At 36.7% G+C, this 16,862-nt stretch overlaps 1 protein-coding gene across 17 annotated transcripts in view; it reads right to left on the reverse strand.

Moving 5' to 3' along the window:
• MYCBP2 (MYC binding protein 2) overlaps positions 1-16,862 on the reverse strand; it is a 216,616-nt gene that overhangs the window by 36,532 nt on the left and 163,222 nt on the right. For 11 of the 17 annotated variants that reach the window (XM_075199851.1, XM_075199857.1, XM_075199863.1 and 8 more), the window contains 4 exons: positions 10,897-11,121; positions 10,126-10,258; positions 8,260-8,382; positions 3,201-3,362 (listed from right to left, as the gene is read on the reverse strand). In XM_075199851.1, the coding sequence (XP_075055952.1) occupies positions 3,201-3,362; positions 8,260-8,382; positions 10,126-10,258; positions 10,897-11,121 (643 nt within the window). The remainder of the gene's footprint in view (positions 1-3,200; positions 3,363-8,259; positions 8,383-10,125; positions 10,259-10,896; positions 11,122-16,862) is intronic. The other 6 variants (XM_075199864.1, XM_075199862.1, XM_075199859.1 and 3 more) reach the window with 2 other exon arrangements.

The following is a 16,862-nucleotide window of genomic DNA, read 5'->3' on the forward strand; positions in this document are numbered from 1 at the left end:
AGTGACATTGAACACAGATTGTAGAAATCTTTATATATATTTATTTAATAATGAACAATAAACTTTGTAGTTTTCAGTACAATAACACCCCTGTCCCCTGTAGGTTGGGCTTGTTTTTCACTTAGCGGTTGCTCGTTTTTCATTTCAGAGTTGGCAACCCTGATTGGAAGGTGTCAGAACTCATAGTGCATCGAAGCTTACTGCATATGGAGCTTCATAGCTGCAAGTCAGAGTGCCAATGCTGACCCTGTCCACCGCCAAAACTACCTACAAAGGGCAAGTGAGCACCAGAACTGGATCATGGAGCAATGGAAGAAGGTGGCCTGGTCTGATGAATCACAATTTCTTTTACAGCATGTGGACGGCCGGGTGCCTGGTTTACCTGGGGAAGAGATGGCACCAAGATGTACTATGGGAGAACAGCAAGGTGGAGATAGTGTTCTGCTGGGAAACCTGGCATTCAAGTGGATGTTACTTTGACATGTACCACATATCTAAACATTGCTGCAGACCAAGTACACCCCTTCATGCAATTGTATTCCATGATGGCAGTGGCCTCTCAGTGGGATAATGTGCTCTGCCACACTGCAAAAACTGTGGCCCCCAAATTCCCCAGATCTCAGTCTGATCAAGCATCTGTGGGATGTGCTGCAAAAACAAGTACAGGCAATAGAGGCCCCACCTCGCAGCTTACAGGACTTACAGGATCTGCTGCTAACAATCTTAGTGCCAGATATCACAGGACAGCTTCAGAGGTCTTGTGGAGTTCAAGTCTTAATGGGTCAGAGCTGTTTTGGTACCATGAGGGGGACCTACACAATATTAGGCAGGTGGTTTTAATGTTGTGTCTGATAGTTGTATATGTTTTGTTTAATAAATACAACTTTTAGACAAACTTATCTGGATTGAATACATTTTTTATATACAGTGCTTACCACCCAAATCCTTTTTACTGAGTATTTATTATGGGAGATCCAGGACCCAGAGTCCATAGCAAATTCACATTTCTTTACATCAATTAAAAACATTTAACGTTACGGCGCCATTAGGGGTTTTTAGCTTAGAGTTATAGATGCAAGAAAGGGGGAGTTGAATCAGACTTTGGGAATGAATGAAAAACCATGACTTTGACCAACTTGAACTTCCAAGTATTATGTCCCTGTTTTTACATTACGGGCAATTCCAAGAAAAAGTGGACATTGGTGATGAAAAAAAAAAGTTGGGCTATTCATAAAATTAATTTCCCAGTGCATCAGTCAATCTATAGTAGTTTAAAAAATGGGCTGGTAAGTGTGTCACATGACATTCTGCCATTTTGTCTTATTTCAGTAATGGCTATCAGGCATACACTGATTGTACAACAAAGTGTTGATGCAAATGTCACAGCTAAGAAAGATGACTCTTTTGTAGTAAAGTATGAGAATGATTAATTTTATGGGACTGTCACTGATATAAATGAGAAAGGGAAGTTCTGTGTGCGGGTGATGCATCCAGCCAGAGGTGGGTGGGTATGGCCAAACCAAGATGATGATATCTGGTACCCATCTGAAAACATTGTTAGAAAGGTAAATGACCCTGTACCAGTTAATGCAAGGGGCCTTTTTTAATTTCCTGATTAATGTATTTGATGGTTAAGACCGTGACAATTTTCAGGTTATGTTTGTTACACATACATTCCATTATATATTGTCAAGATAATAAGAATGACTTTCCTGAAAATTGTACTAAAACAATCTGCGTGGTTTATTGTAAAAAAAAAGTATGTAATAAATATCTGTTGTAGTTTCAGAGAAATCAGACATGTATTTTATTTCAGAAATTACCATGTCCTATCCCGGTTACATCCGTTACATTTAAACAATGTATTATTACAGCAATACCCCCCTCCCCCCCCCCCCCAGGCTATTACCAACTAATTACTGCTGGTAAAATTAGCAATGTGCCTTAGCACAACATACATCAATTCAACTGTATATATACACACTGTAATTATTGCACCTTTTTGGACCTAAATAGAACCTATTTAAAACTAGAAAATCACAAAAAATGAGTGTGCTGCTCAATAATTAATTACTGAAATTGAGTGAAATATTCCAGAACTCGACACAAATATTGAACTTGAATGGTAAATGATAATAGCATTTGAAATGCCACATACCTTAAAACAAATGTATATGTAAATATGCATATGTAACGTGCATTCATTTTCACCTTTGGAGAAAACAAGTACGACAAACATTAAATATTAGGATAAAACATTTGATATCCATGATGCTGGTGACTGGTACATGAAATGAAGAATACTCATAAAACAGACCCTAAACAGTAACTGTGAAAATGGCCAGTACACTGTATGCACACAAACTAAAAATAAAAGGAAATGTGCAGATCACCAGTACTTATGTAAAACTACTTGACAATGGATTATCTCAACCCTTACAGATGGTGTGTTAAACTATATCTATTACAGAAGAATAGATATACCATCATTAGACATTTTCTAAATTAAAATCACCACAAAAGGTGCAAGACAAAATTATTGAAAGTAGAAAAGGGCTATATTCAATCACTACATAAAATCCCTCAATCACATGACTGTACCCTCAATAAATCAGAGTTAGCATATGAACAATGATTTAATCTAATTTCTCTAAGTATTGATCATGAAAAGTGATGTAACCAGATTAACAAAACAAAGAATCTTAATACACAAGTGAATAGGTCCAAGCTCTCATTCTAGCTATATAAATTTCACATGAAGACTATATAGTTAGTCCTTCAATGAAGACTATAACACGTCGGCACAGAACAGACTGCTTTATAAGGAGTAACATCTAGCCGATGCAAGAAACTGGATGAAATATATACAACACGTAATGTGTTAGCAGGAATGACGTAATTATTAACTCTGCTGTTAGAAGATAAATCAATATTTTCTTGATAAAGCCAAGCCTTTTTTTTTTTTTTATACAAACATGACTTTAAAAATCAAACCCCCAACAATGCACTTTTCTACAAATTATAGGTACAGGTTTAGAACAACCTGATAAAAAAATGAACCAATTTATAGTTATTGTTTTTTTGTTTGTTTTTGCTTTCGTAAACAACTAGGCATGCATAGAGATAGAAGTCTCTCAAGACACAAATGACATTGCTTCAGAAAGAATGGATGGATAAGCACGTGAGACGGACAGACTTACTCTGAAGCGAAGGCTGAGGCTGCTGGAAGGAGGGGGACTGTCCAAACACAAATGGGCTGTGGACTAGGGAAGAGGGAGGTTTTGCAGCTTGATCAAAGATGGAAGGAGCTGGCAAACTAGGCCGTGACTGAATGGAATTCAGTAAGGCACTCAGCTGATCACCTGCAATGGGCAAAACAGTCAAAACTACAACCCATTATTAAAAGGAAATAAAAAAAAAAAAAAGGTATGTCACATAAAAATGTACTAAGGATCACAGCTTCTGACTGATCAAAAGGAAGATCAAATCAAAGCCTGGTAATAGTTGAAAATAACCAGCATTGCATGCAAATCTATTATAACATGCACCAGCAAGATACATTAATGATATTGGTTCCATTACATAAAGGTAGAACACTACCTACAGTTGAGTAAAAGGATTAGGCTCTGTTGTGCATTATCAGTAGAAGATGCACATTGTGGTGTTGATCATCACAATTTTGTATAACCCAAATTTAAGTGTGATGTACATGTTTCTGTATTATCCCCTAAACAACAGAAACATTACAACTGCATAACTAACATTTTGGTTTCATGAATTAAGTAACATGCAATAAAATAAAACAGCCAAAACCAATAAGAATAGATACATTCACATGTATATTGGTCGAGACCTTCAGCATTTCATCCGAATGAAGATTTTTCACATGTCAAGTATCTTTAGACTTGGCAAAATAATGACAATAACAACTGCCTACACACTACTAATTTTGTTCACTTTGCTTCAGATTACGATTTTAAAGGTTTCCCATAGTACAACGAGTACATCAGATTAGGGCAATCTTTACAAAAGGTAAAAAACAAACAAAAACCCCCCAGGAAGTTGTGTAATTTCATAAATCTAATCTATATTACCGTCCTGCAAATTTCAATATCAGAAGTGACATCTTTCATGGGATAATTTAAACGAGAAGAAACAGGACACTGAAAGTGCAAGACTGACATCTTATGACTTGTCTTGGCACATCTGGCAGGTCTAAATACACCGCCTGTGAAGGACGGCTTATCAAAAATAGGCAGAGAAAAAAAATAAAAAAATAAAAAAAGAGTAATATTTGAAGTGGCAGCTTACTTAAGTTGGGTACACACTACAGGTTTTTCACCCGATTATCATGCTAATCACACAATAAACGACTATTATGTCCAACAATGAATTAGTGTGTATGCTTCCATGATCTTGCTTTATCATACCAAAGCACCTTGTATCGTTTCATTTGATTTCATAACTGGACTAAAAATCTCTACAAATAATGGAACGATGTTGGACAAATTGTGCAGTGTGTATGCACTTCTGACCTTCAGTGTAGGTAGATGAAGAGCACAGATTTGAAGGTAAATCGTTTAAAATCATGAAGTGTGTACACGAGTCGGCATGCTGATCGGGACTTTCAGTCATTGGTATAGACGTTAAAGATATCGCACTGAGAGAAATTTTCTGCAGTGTGTACCCAGCTTTACTGTACAAATATATGCTTGGTTGCTGTAGGCTAAAGCACCATTATTAATTAAGCATTTATAAATTTGAGACTAAAAACATCCACTGTAAACTCGCACACAGAACGCAAGTCCGCAAACTCTGAAAACAACTATTTTGCACACAAATGCCTCTTATTCCCGTTTAGGTCAGATGTTTTCTAATTTACACTTTTAAATACAGGGGTTGTTTTATGTAATAGTTTCAGAAAACAAAAAAAGTCTGTTTGACATTATGTGTGTGGGGGTCCTTGTGTCTCAATAAAAGCCCCAGTCTTTAATCAATGAATCCAACTCAATCCACATATAGACATGCAACACTACCAGTTCATTAGTGTTATACAATTAACTATTGTTTTCAATACAGTGAAAAGTGACAACGCTTATTATTAGTTTATATGTAAGGCGCCACAGCACTCTGCAGTGCCAAACAGTGGAGATACATAAAAAAAGAGACATACACCGTAGACAAAATAAACGCAGACATGAAAACAAAGAGTAGTGAGGGCCCTGATCATGAGAGCTTACAGTCTAATTGGAAGAGGGCACAGCTGAAACAAGAGGAGCGAGTGGGGCTTTGAGTGGAAACTGGAACAGTTGCGAGGGTGCACTAGTGTAAGTAGTATAGGTGCGAACAGGGTAAGCTGATCAAGAAAACTACAAGGATAGATTACAGATTTATTTTAAAACAAGATTAAATTAATGCCAAGGGTACACGTGTTATTTAAAACAATTCTATGGCCCAGGTAATGGTATTCTTTGAAAAAACAAACCAAAACACCTGGCGCAAGGAGAGATGAGGGAAATCGTGGAGACTACGTGTAGATCAGTAACTGCAGCTGTAAAGATCAATGAGATCTAAACAAAAGGTATACAACACAACAAAAAACAGCGCTGATAACCGATGTACACAAAAATAGGAGAGATCAATCCGTGAGGGATATACAAACACTTTATTAAAAATGTTAATACAAATAAACCATAAAATAAACAAGATAAAATCAACACTGGCCAGCGGATAAGGATAGTGCATCAAATAGAACCAATGGAATAGGTATATCATATACTGGAGGTGGAAAAAATATATATACGTAACAATAACTCTCTAATTGATTGCAAATATGGGATCCCACAATGGAGAGTTGTTACTGTCCAGTAACCCAGTCACAATGCATGAAGTGGAGCCGGATTGATGGTACAAGTGTGGCCACACTGCTGTAACAAGATTAGTTGGTACCGATGATATAAGAAGCACCACTTATAAATTTCTGGCCCGTGAAAATATATATTTTTTCCACCTCCAGTATATGATATACCTATTCCATTGGTTCTATTTGATGCACTATCCTTATCCGCTGGCCAGTGTTGATTTTATTTTGTTTATTTTATGGTTTATTTGTATTAACATTTTAAATAAAGTGTTTGTATATCCCTCACGGATTGATCTCTCCTATTTTTGTGTACATCAGTTATCAGCGCTGTTTTTTGTTGAATGGTATTCTTTGCACTTTGATCAAATTCGGATGGATCATGGACACCAGCAGCTCTGTCAAGGCTTGTTTTGGACTTTGCAAAAACTGGTGTAAACAGAGATCCTAGTAATCATTATTTTGACAAACATGGATGCTGCCTTCACCTATCGATAGGCAAGTGTTAAATCATTAATGAGTATATACATAAACTGATTAAACATTTTATCCTGGAAAATAAACTAATAACCCTCAAAAAAGCAAAGCTTTTCTTTGTAGTTCCGTTTAACAGCTCTTCTTTATTCTAAAGGATTGCACATGTTTCTGACGTAAAACTCTACAGTCCACTATAGGGATAATAAACAGTTCTTCCTTTAATCCAGAGATGCGTAACAGGAAATATTCCAAACAAAAAAAAAAACAGCAGATGAGTTGCCCCAGAGTTCTTTCACCAGCAAAATAACAATACAATATTATTATAACAATATAATAATATAATGCAGGATATATACAGTGTTTCAGCAGTGACCATAGAAAATGCAACACACCTGAAATGCAAAATCAAACTGCAAATGGATATACTTATACCCTTATACTACAGCTTTGAGTAACTTGCGAAAACATACAGGGAAAAAAGATGGTAACCCATCGCAATCAATTCAAAAAATGAAAGCATCTCTGGTTGCTATGTGATACAACAAGTTTACATAAATTGTACACACTTGTGCACTACTCCCATTCTTTTCTGGTGAGAGTATTTCTGATGAATTTAAAAGTCATGAATTGAACCTACAATTGTCCTGGTTTGGAAGGGCAGAAAAAAATAAATATTGGATAGAAGTACTGATATTGTACGATAAGTGCTGATTGAGTGTACATACATCACACATATAAAACATCTTAACTGGTTTCATGTAGTAATATCACTGATTTCCAAAAAGAAACGAGGAATATTTCTAAAAAATGGAAAACAAACTGAAAACTCTTCATAAAAGATACCATTGGGATTTTGCAACCCATGTGCTGTACTAGCTTTAGGGTCAGCGCAAGAGCCCTTCCCTTCAGCTGCTGCACCGACCCCCCACCACCGCTGCTTCTTCTTACCTTGCATGGAGTAGGGGTGGGGTGGCATCTCCACTGTTATCAGACTGGGAGTGTGACGAACGGTTGTGAAAACATCGCCAACATGGAGGAACAGCAGGCAACAACTTCCAGGTCAGCTGCTGCTCCTCCATTTCAGTGGATGGTACTCAGTGCTGTGATGCCACAAAGAATAAATAACATTTAATGATTTACAGTATCACCCGCCTAATTTTTCTTACTGGTAGCGTCGGACCTGACTAGCTTTTGGAGCCGTAAAATCCAGGCTGTGTTGTTTTAAAGGCACGCTAACTTCATTTTTAAAAGGCGTGACATGATTTGTGACCGTCACAGAAAGTATTGAAAGTTTTTCTGTACAGTGCCTCTGACAAACAGCTGAACAGCAAATTTCATGCACCACTATTTAATTTTCCTATACGTGTGTGCTAACAATTCACACCCCCATTCACTCTTTTCACCACTCCTTTTCCCAACTCCAAGTAGAGGTAGTTAACTTTATTAAGAGACTATTAGATAGATGGGAAGAGAAAGAAAGTAGCAGAAGAAAACCACTCAGTGTAAAAAAACTTGCTGCCTCCCACAAAAATGTCTTTACTCAAAGATAAAACAAAACAGTAGACAGTATTGTCATACTTTCCTGCACACAACAGAAAGAAAAATAATGCGATCATGGTCAAAAGCTAGCAGAACAAACAAATTCAAATGTCAACTTCCCCAGTTATAGAACAGAAAACTCACTTATGTAACGGATTATTCTAAGTTAAATGCATTCCTTAGTGCGATAGCATTTGTAATATAAAACACTGTTCAATTCTGCTTACAAATGGAGCAAAAACAAACAAAACCCTCTAAAAACAAAAGAAAGTTTGTAGCTTCAGCCTAGTTTTTGTGCACTATACAATTACGTAAACACATTAATTGTACATTAATTCAATGGTAAGAGTTACTACACACAAAACAAAAAACGCAAAACATACCTTTGTTATTTCCAAGGCCGTAATCAAATCCCGGCACGATGTTCCCACTTGCAGTACGACGAAATATCTGAATGGAAAATGGGCTTGGAGGTGGAGTCTGAGAGCTGTGATCCAAAACTTGCTCTGAGTAATGAAAACCAGATACATAATTCGCTAGTTGCTAAATCAGTCCCAATAACCCATAGGAAAGTGGTCTATTTTTATGCAGCAGTCAGCTTTTTTGTGATTATGTACTTATAACATGTAGCTGGCCCGCTTACAGCACTACTTTATATTAAATGTTTTAGTGTTACACAAATATGGGATCTTCTAAGGAAACTCGTGACTGTTCCGAAAACCAGAAACAAAGCAAAAGTTAAATCATTGGAGATATATGAGTGATTGTTTCAAACATGATTCACCAAAAGCCTCCACCTAGTAGGACTGAAATAGCTCAACTAAACAATTTAAATGTAATTTAGACAATTTAAAGTATGATTCTACAAATTATGAAAAATAAAACCCTTATCCAGAAAATACCAAGTCCCAGGCATTTTGGATAATAAATCTCATAACTGTATTTTGGAAATTTATGGACACAAGCATTACTTAAGCTGTCAGATATCACATGCATCTAAAGGTCATAGACACTGACTAAAAACTAAGTATAGAGTTGTTGGAGTAAAAATGGCACAGAGAACAAAATAAAATATGAAAACTGCATCAATTTGAGTTAGATCTACATGAACAGCAACTAGAAATATGCAATGTATTAAATATTTGGTTACATGGTTTAAAGAACTCCAGTTCCTTTTTACTTTTGGGATTAACAGGTGTCATAAATGAGGGGTGGAACCATGGCAGTTCTTCAGAAACTGTTCCCTATTCACACTGGTAATGATCTCTAGTGAAGTTTAAACAGTACACCTCTCTTTCTGTGTTTTGAGAACACTGACAGTACAGTTGGCATCGAGCCTTAGATACCATTCAATCAGTTATTAATGTTGCATTATGGACTTTTTCCAATCAATCTTTGCCTTGGAAAGCCTTGGGAGAAAGAACTGTTACCAGCACTGGGTGAGTTATTTGAGAACAGTGAAGCCCCAGATAAGAAACAACCACAGTTTGGTAACCTAGAAAGGGGTGTTTAAAACTCTAAAAGAAAAAAAATGGAGTTCTTTTTTAAGCACAACTAATTTCTTACATTGACTGGTATAGTTAAACAAGAAAAGACCTTCAATATAGTAATTTACAGAAATTCAAATCCTTACATGTTGAATGTTTACAGTGGCAATAATTTCAATGAATTTCTTAATTGTATTTGTACAGATTTAGGCTAATGCTCTAGTGATAGCATTTTATGATGCTGACCTTCATAGCTGAGGAACATAACAATTTGTTAACTTCTGGGATTACCATCAATTACCTGTCAGTGTCAAAATGCTCGAATTAAAAAGCAAGCAACCCCACTATCATCCCACTGTGACTGAGGCACCACACATCACTCACTGACTTCTAATGTCCTAGAAAATGGAAAGTCTCTTTACAGATTGATTGATGTATTGAAATACAGAGGCACGATCAGTGTTTGACTTATATGCACCACTGGATGAGCGTTTGTGCACAAAGCAAAAGCAGTTATTTGTCTTGTGTGAAGTTTGCTATAAAGGAGATTGGTACTGGGCCAAACTTCACTGTTCTGGAATGTCAGAGTAAGACCAAATATTGCAGTTTACTCCAAAGCTCACATCCAAAAATCTCTATAGATGTAGTTGTCTTATAATGTAACGCTTATTTTGTTTGTTAGTCAACAGATGTTTTAAGGCAAATATTCCTGATATTATAAAGGGAAAGTAGAAATAGAGAGTTAAAATGTTTGGAACTTGCCATCCTCATGACGAAGATATTGATTGCCACCGGCATCTCTAGCCAAGGACCAAGCCTCGCCTTCATCATTTTCACAGAACTCTACCATGCTGTTCTTGTCCAGCTGTACCCATGTACCTTCTGAACTGATCACCTGGTACAGAGACAGAAACCACAAGATTCATGGAGATCTTAACCATGTCACTGCCTCATGTGATGAACATTAATGGATGCATGCAATGTTACGAATCAGAGCATATATGGTCATTCCAGCATGAAACAGGCTTAAGGTGAAGTTAAAGTATGCAGAGTAATAATTTTAAACATCAGAACAAAGGCAGCAAAAAGCATCCAGCAAAAAATGACAAGCATAGCAGGAAACGGTCCTGATTTCAACCAAGGGATCCACATATCTCATGAGTGGATTGAGAAATAGCATGACACACTACACCCTGAGCAAACTTTACATAGAAGCATCGAAAATTACATATTTTCACTGTAGAGAAACAGTGTTCCATAAACAGCAAGTCAAAGCTTGACACATTTATAAACCAGCAAGTTAATTTGCAACTGTACAGCACACTTATATTTTTGTTCATTTCATACAAGGGGTTAGTAAATATTCCAACTGTTCTATGGAAAATTTACTAAATGCAAATTTTCCAAATATTAGCACAATGCAAAACTTAACACGGAGGATATTTAGGGAAAAAAATAGCTTTTTTACTTCTGTAATTACATGACAAAAGCTGTATCATTTAAGTCATGAACTGTAGCTATAAGAGTCCATACCTCGCCCACAGCCTTGACTTTGTTTCCCAGTACTAACATTCCAATTGGGATACCTCTTAGGTTTGGGCAGCTTCTGATGTTGTGACCAGAGGGCCCAGTCTTCACTACCTTGTAGAATCCTGGTCCACCCCTAAGAGCTGGGACTTCATGTTCTCCTATTGACATTTCCTGTGCACAATGTACATTGAAGTCTTTCAACATATCCTCTGCATTTACTACATGGTCCTAGAAAACAGAAGATCAGAATATGCATATTAATGTTCAGTGTTCAATCTACGCATTTTAAGTGACAAGAACCATTTTATAAAACAAAGTCAGTTTCATGGACCCAAGAAATAAAAAAATTTTTTTTTATTTTTTTGTGCTGGGGACTTACTATATTTATTTACAGAAATAGATTGCCCAATTTGGCCAAATTATTTAGAGAGATCCATGCTTTCAGCCCCCTTCTTCCCTCTTTTTATAAAGTTGTTGAATCTGGTGATTCCTTGAAATCTAGTGGCTCTGGCTGCAGTGTGGATATGAGGCTAAAGCTGTGGATGAAGAAGCCGCTTAGAGCACACAGCCTCTTCCTTCTGAGCGGAGCACAATGAGTGCCAGCACCTGCTAGATGTCAGGAAGGTGCCGATTTAATACCAAATCAGGAATCGGACAGTTTATTTCAATTGACCAAAGTGTATTATTTAATGACAGAAAGAGCTTTAAATATTTTAGTTCCTTAAAATAGGATTTATTCAGTTTTACAAATCAAAATTTAATTTCTTGGTCTCTAAACTAAAAGCTATGTCCAAAACTGCTCTAGGTTGCTACTTTTAACGCAACTCTCTAACCATGTAAAATGGGTGCAAAATAGAAAATCGGCATCATTTTGTACTATAAGCCATGTCAGTGAGGCAATGTAAGGTATCTTCGTGTGTGAAAAAGTAAACCGTAGTGTAATTTTCTACTACAGCAGCCTACAAACTATATACATTCCAAAGCCTGAAACCAAGTTCCTGAAATTCCACCTGTAGAGGAACACTCTGTTTTATATGTCATTAACATATATCTTAACGGTAATTCTGGATGTGAGACAACAACATATGTGTTATCGTCAATGATCATACTTGAGCAAACAGTATGTGTGTGCAACACAAGATATAGTTTTTAACTATTTATTTTCTTATATACAAATCTTACACTGCTAGATTAAATAAGAACAAGCAAATGTTAACCAGAAACCTTATCAGTAGGGGAGATAAAGTAAATAAAACAAACATTAAGACATATTCCCTCTAACATGAAGGCATTTTCATTTTGTTTCATATATAAATATACATATATACACACACCCCAACGCAATGTCATATCAACCTCGCAAATACGCAGATAATCTAATTCACTAAAGTTTTTAGCAGATCAAAAGTTGCGAATATAAGAAACGGAGTTGTGGCTTGGGCTACAGAATATGTGGAGACTATTAGATTACAGTGTGCCACATCCATGTTCTTCCTCAAACATTACTTTAGTTAAAAAGGTAGTCTGTACCTTGAAATTATTTAAATTTATTGGCTTGTAGGTATACAAAATTTACTAAATACATTGTTTTTCTTGTTTCAGTCATTCTCAGCCATGTCTTTAAATCAATGCCCTAGGACACCACAAAACTGCTCATTGGATACAACAACATCAAATGCACAGATCTCAGCAAAGGGCAGAAGAAAAAACACATACCAAAATAATTTCATCCTAGTGATATAAAGACATGGATAAAAAGCACAGAAGGAAGATATAGCAACACTGCAGGACAGGGTGTACAATCCAATGAACTAATACAGACAATATAATAGCATTCATAGCTCCTTCTCCCACACTCACTTTTACAAATGTGAACTGAAGGACTCTCTAAAGAATTCCACATGATCTCAAAGATCCATTGGGTAAGATGTAAACAGTGGTGAAAGGCAGCATTATCACAAAGCAGCATAGAGGTTGGTGATCTCCAACATAATAGGAAGATCACAGGTTTTATAAAGCAGACTTACCCACGGATGTTAAAATGCATGCTTTTGCTAGCATTTTTTTTTTTTTTTTTTTTTTTTTTTAACACCAGTAAAAGCATTTAAACAGGTATGGGGATGGAACTTATTGGTTCAAAGGCACCCCAATATCTACTTCTGCTTTTTATACTTTCCATTTTCCACTAACTTGTGGTCACTGAAGGAATGTCCCCAAGTGACAACAATGATGTTGAGGGCTTTGCAGGTGAGGGCGAGTAATTTGTATTGAATGCTGGAGGTCACAGGGAGCCAGTGTAGGGATTTGCAGAGTGATGCTGCAGATGTGGGGCGGTAATCAACCTTGCTGTGGTATTGGATGGAAGTGGAGATAGATGGCTGAGGAGAATGGCAGATAAGTGGAGATTGCAGGAGGTCAGAAGATTACTGAATAGATAATAGGTTTGGTCACATCTTGGGCAAGAAGATGGCACAATTCTGACAATATTGATAATCTGAAGAATACAAGATTGGGAAAAAGACTGAATGTCAGGAATAAAGCAGAGGGCATTCAAGTATGACACCAAGGCAGCGAGTTTGGGAGGCTGAGGAAATTGAGGTCTGTGAGGGAGATATTAGAAGAGGTGGTGACACTGGTAGGAGGAAATAGGATAAGGTCTGTTTAGGACAAGATAAGCTGTAGACAGCTTTGGGACATACATGCAGTAGTAAATAGGAGCGTTAAGGGGAGGAGAGGTAGTTACTCAAATAATCCTTGGCGCAGGCAGTTGTCTTTAGATGTTACATAATCACTACCATTGATTGGTATCTACCTGTGTACATTTGTTGCAAGACAGATAAAGCAGTTTGTGAGAGATGCCACAACTGGTTAGTTCATTTTCAAACACGAGATTCATCACAAAGAGCAAATAATCAGGAAAAATGTTAAAACATTTCAAAGACTTAATATCCCACATAGAAATGTCAAGTCCATCATAAAGATATAGTGAAAATATGGCACAAGTGAATTTGTCAAGAGAAGGCCATTCTAAGGAGGCCACCAAGAGGTCTATAGCAACTTTGACAAAAGTTACAATGTTCCACGACTGATATAGGAGAAAATGTCCATGGGACAATAGCCCGGGCACTTCTCAATCCCGCACTTTATTGGAGGGCAGCAGACAGATAAACATTGTTAAATAAAAGTCACATGAAACCTTGCCTAGAATTTGCAAGAAAGCATTTTGAAAGACCAACATACAAATTAGAGAAAGATTAGAACGTTTGAACTTTTGGCCTTAATGACAGGCACTATGTTTGTCAAAAGTCTAATACTACAAGTTATACCAAGAACGCTATCCCTCCTATGAAGTATGGTGGCAGGAGCATAATGTTATATGGATGCAGCTCTGCTTCAGGAACTGAAAAGCATGTCAAAATGGATGGAGCAAGATATAGATAAATCTTGTAAAAATAAAAAACTGCTACACAAAAATATAAAACCAAAGCCCCAAACTGAATCCAAATCAAGAATCTGTTAAATAATTTCAAAATTGTTGTTCACAATGGTCCAACATCCAGCTTGATGGAACTTGTGCAATGTTGCAATAATTAGTGGGTGAAAATTGCAGTGTCAGATGCGAAACTTTTCATAAGACTAAGCTGTTATTGCAGCTAAATAAACTTTATGGCAAGTATTAAAACAATGGGGGTAAATAGTTATTTAATCAATTGTCTCTTTATTTCTTAGTGTGATGGGCCTTCTAACCACCAAGTGCTGCAGGGAATGTTTCATCTATCCTAGTGAGCACAGTGCTCATTGTAAAATGTTTTATAAACCCCCCCTTCCCCACCACAATTAAAAGTACCCCTGCTGCCCAGTGAGGATCAGGGACACGACAAAGTGGACAACACCCACCCCCAAACCAGTACAAAAATTAAGAAAGAAAGTCCAACTGATCCTCATTATAAATAAGTGTCAGCTCGACTGGATAAAAGGCACAAGGATTTCCTTCAGCCAGCATGTAAAATTGCATGTATTGGGCAAAAATACCCATTATAAAAGGTGTATACTTCACTACCATCAGGTAGGCATTGTGTCAACAGGTATTTCTTGGCAAATAAACATCACTACTAGTGACAAAGGCAGTGCTCTGTACTTGCAAGATGCCTATACCTGCGGCATCGCTGTGATTTGTAGGAAAATTCTCCCGATACAGTATTGTTAATTATTTTACCAACAGCTGAATGTCCCAATCAGCATGCTGATTCATGAGTACACACTTACATAATTTTACATGAGTTACCTTCAGATCTGTGCTCTTCATCTGTCAGAACCATGGGCTGAAAGATCATGACTCAGTAAACTCTATGGAGATCTGCCGACACTGCTGGTCGTGAGTGCATACATACTTCAGAATTTGCCCGACATCTTTTCACCATTTATACAATCAAATGAAACAATACAACGTGTTTGGTACGATAAATCATGATCGCGGGAGTGTACACACTAATGCAATATCAGACCTAACAGTCGTTTTTCATGTGATTGGCGATAATCGGGTGAAAAACCCAGCTTAAGCGCCAACACTCTAAACTATCTCCAGCTGTACTGTCTTGAACCCAGGCTTCTGAGATAATGCTGACTCCTACTGAGCAGTCCTCGTCCAAAGTAAGTGGTCAGGAGGATCCAGCCAGAGTAACTAGCAAAAGAGGTGCTGCACTATTACACACACCAAGTAGCTTCAGGTAACTGGAAAGGAGCATGGTGGTGGCAGCAACTATTCACCTATGACTGAGGGCACCTGACAGAGAGCGAGTTCTGGTATAGCAAAGCTGAACTGGTAGAAGTGAGGCCAGGTTACGGATAACCACAACCCCAAACAACCTGTAGATTTATGTTGACCAGTAGTAAAACAAAAATAAAAAATATTCTATTTTAATTCAATGCCTTTTAAAATAAAAGTAGGTTATCTATAGTCACTCTATATACTGTGTCTAATGTAAGGCATTAATTAATTCCCAATATTTGATATTCCCTATTGAATATATGGACATAATAATTTAAACCTACTCAATTCGTCTTTGTCTTTGATTTAGTACTTTTGTATAATAGGAGTATTATTATTCTATTTGGATTGTTAGGTACACTTTTTTGGGTTTGCAGTTTGATAACTACCAATATGTTCAGAATATTTTAACAATACTAAAATGGATAAAAACCCTCAAACAATATGTTTTGTATTCTTGCCTTAGCAAATATTGTGATACATAATTCATATTGGTATATTTATCCACACTCACAAACTTGCATCTAGTGAACAATCACCTGTGGAATATTGTGTCCAGGTCCCGACGGCTGTTAGGCTCACAAGAAAATCATGAGTATTATAAGATATGTTTAACATCTCTTTTTAGCTACTGAAGCTTCACAAAATTGAAGAACATGTGCAAATAATGGAACCAGTACCACTCTATGCACACTTTCCTTGCTGGAACATTATATTGAATTCAAAGGGATCAGATAATTTGATACCTGCAGTCTATATAGAGTGGCTAATACTGGTATCCCCTACACTTCAGCACTGGTAGATCCATTGTAATTGTGATCGAACAATAACATTCTAAGAGGTCAAATTAAATTATTATATTAAGTTGTCTAACAGGGGATCCAGCAGTTTTCTGACTGAACACTGGTTAAAAAAGTAAACAAAAAAGCACAAACATAAAATAAAATAAAAATAAAAAATATTGCATTTAATAGTCTTGTCTCCCATAGAAGCCTTCATTTCACAAATTACACAATCCATAAAAATTACAAATGTTTCTTAAGTTTTGTCAGTTAATAGCAGCAATATTATACTATATAGACACACCATAAAGATATGTACAACATACAGTAAATAAAGATAAAAATAAATTGAAATGTGTACTTCTTGGTGGTATCAGACTTCTCCTAGTTAAATTATGCCAGATATGTGTACTTGAGTA

The sequence above is a fragment of the Mixophyes fleayi genome, chromosome 2 (assembly GCF_038048845.1).
Source record: "Mixophyes fleayi isolate aMixFle1 chromosome 2, aMixFle1.hap1, whole genome shotgun sequence".
Lineage (NCBI taxonomy): Eukaryota > Metazoa > Chordata > Amphibia > Anura > Limnodynastidae > Mixophyes > Mixophyes fleayi.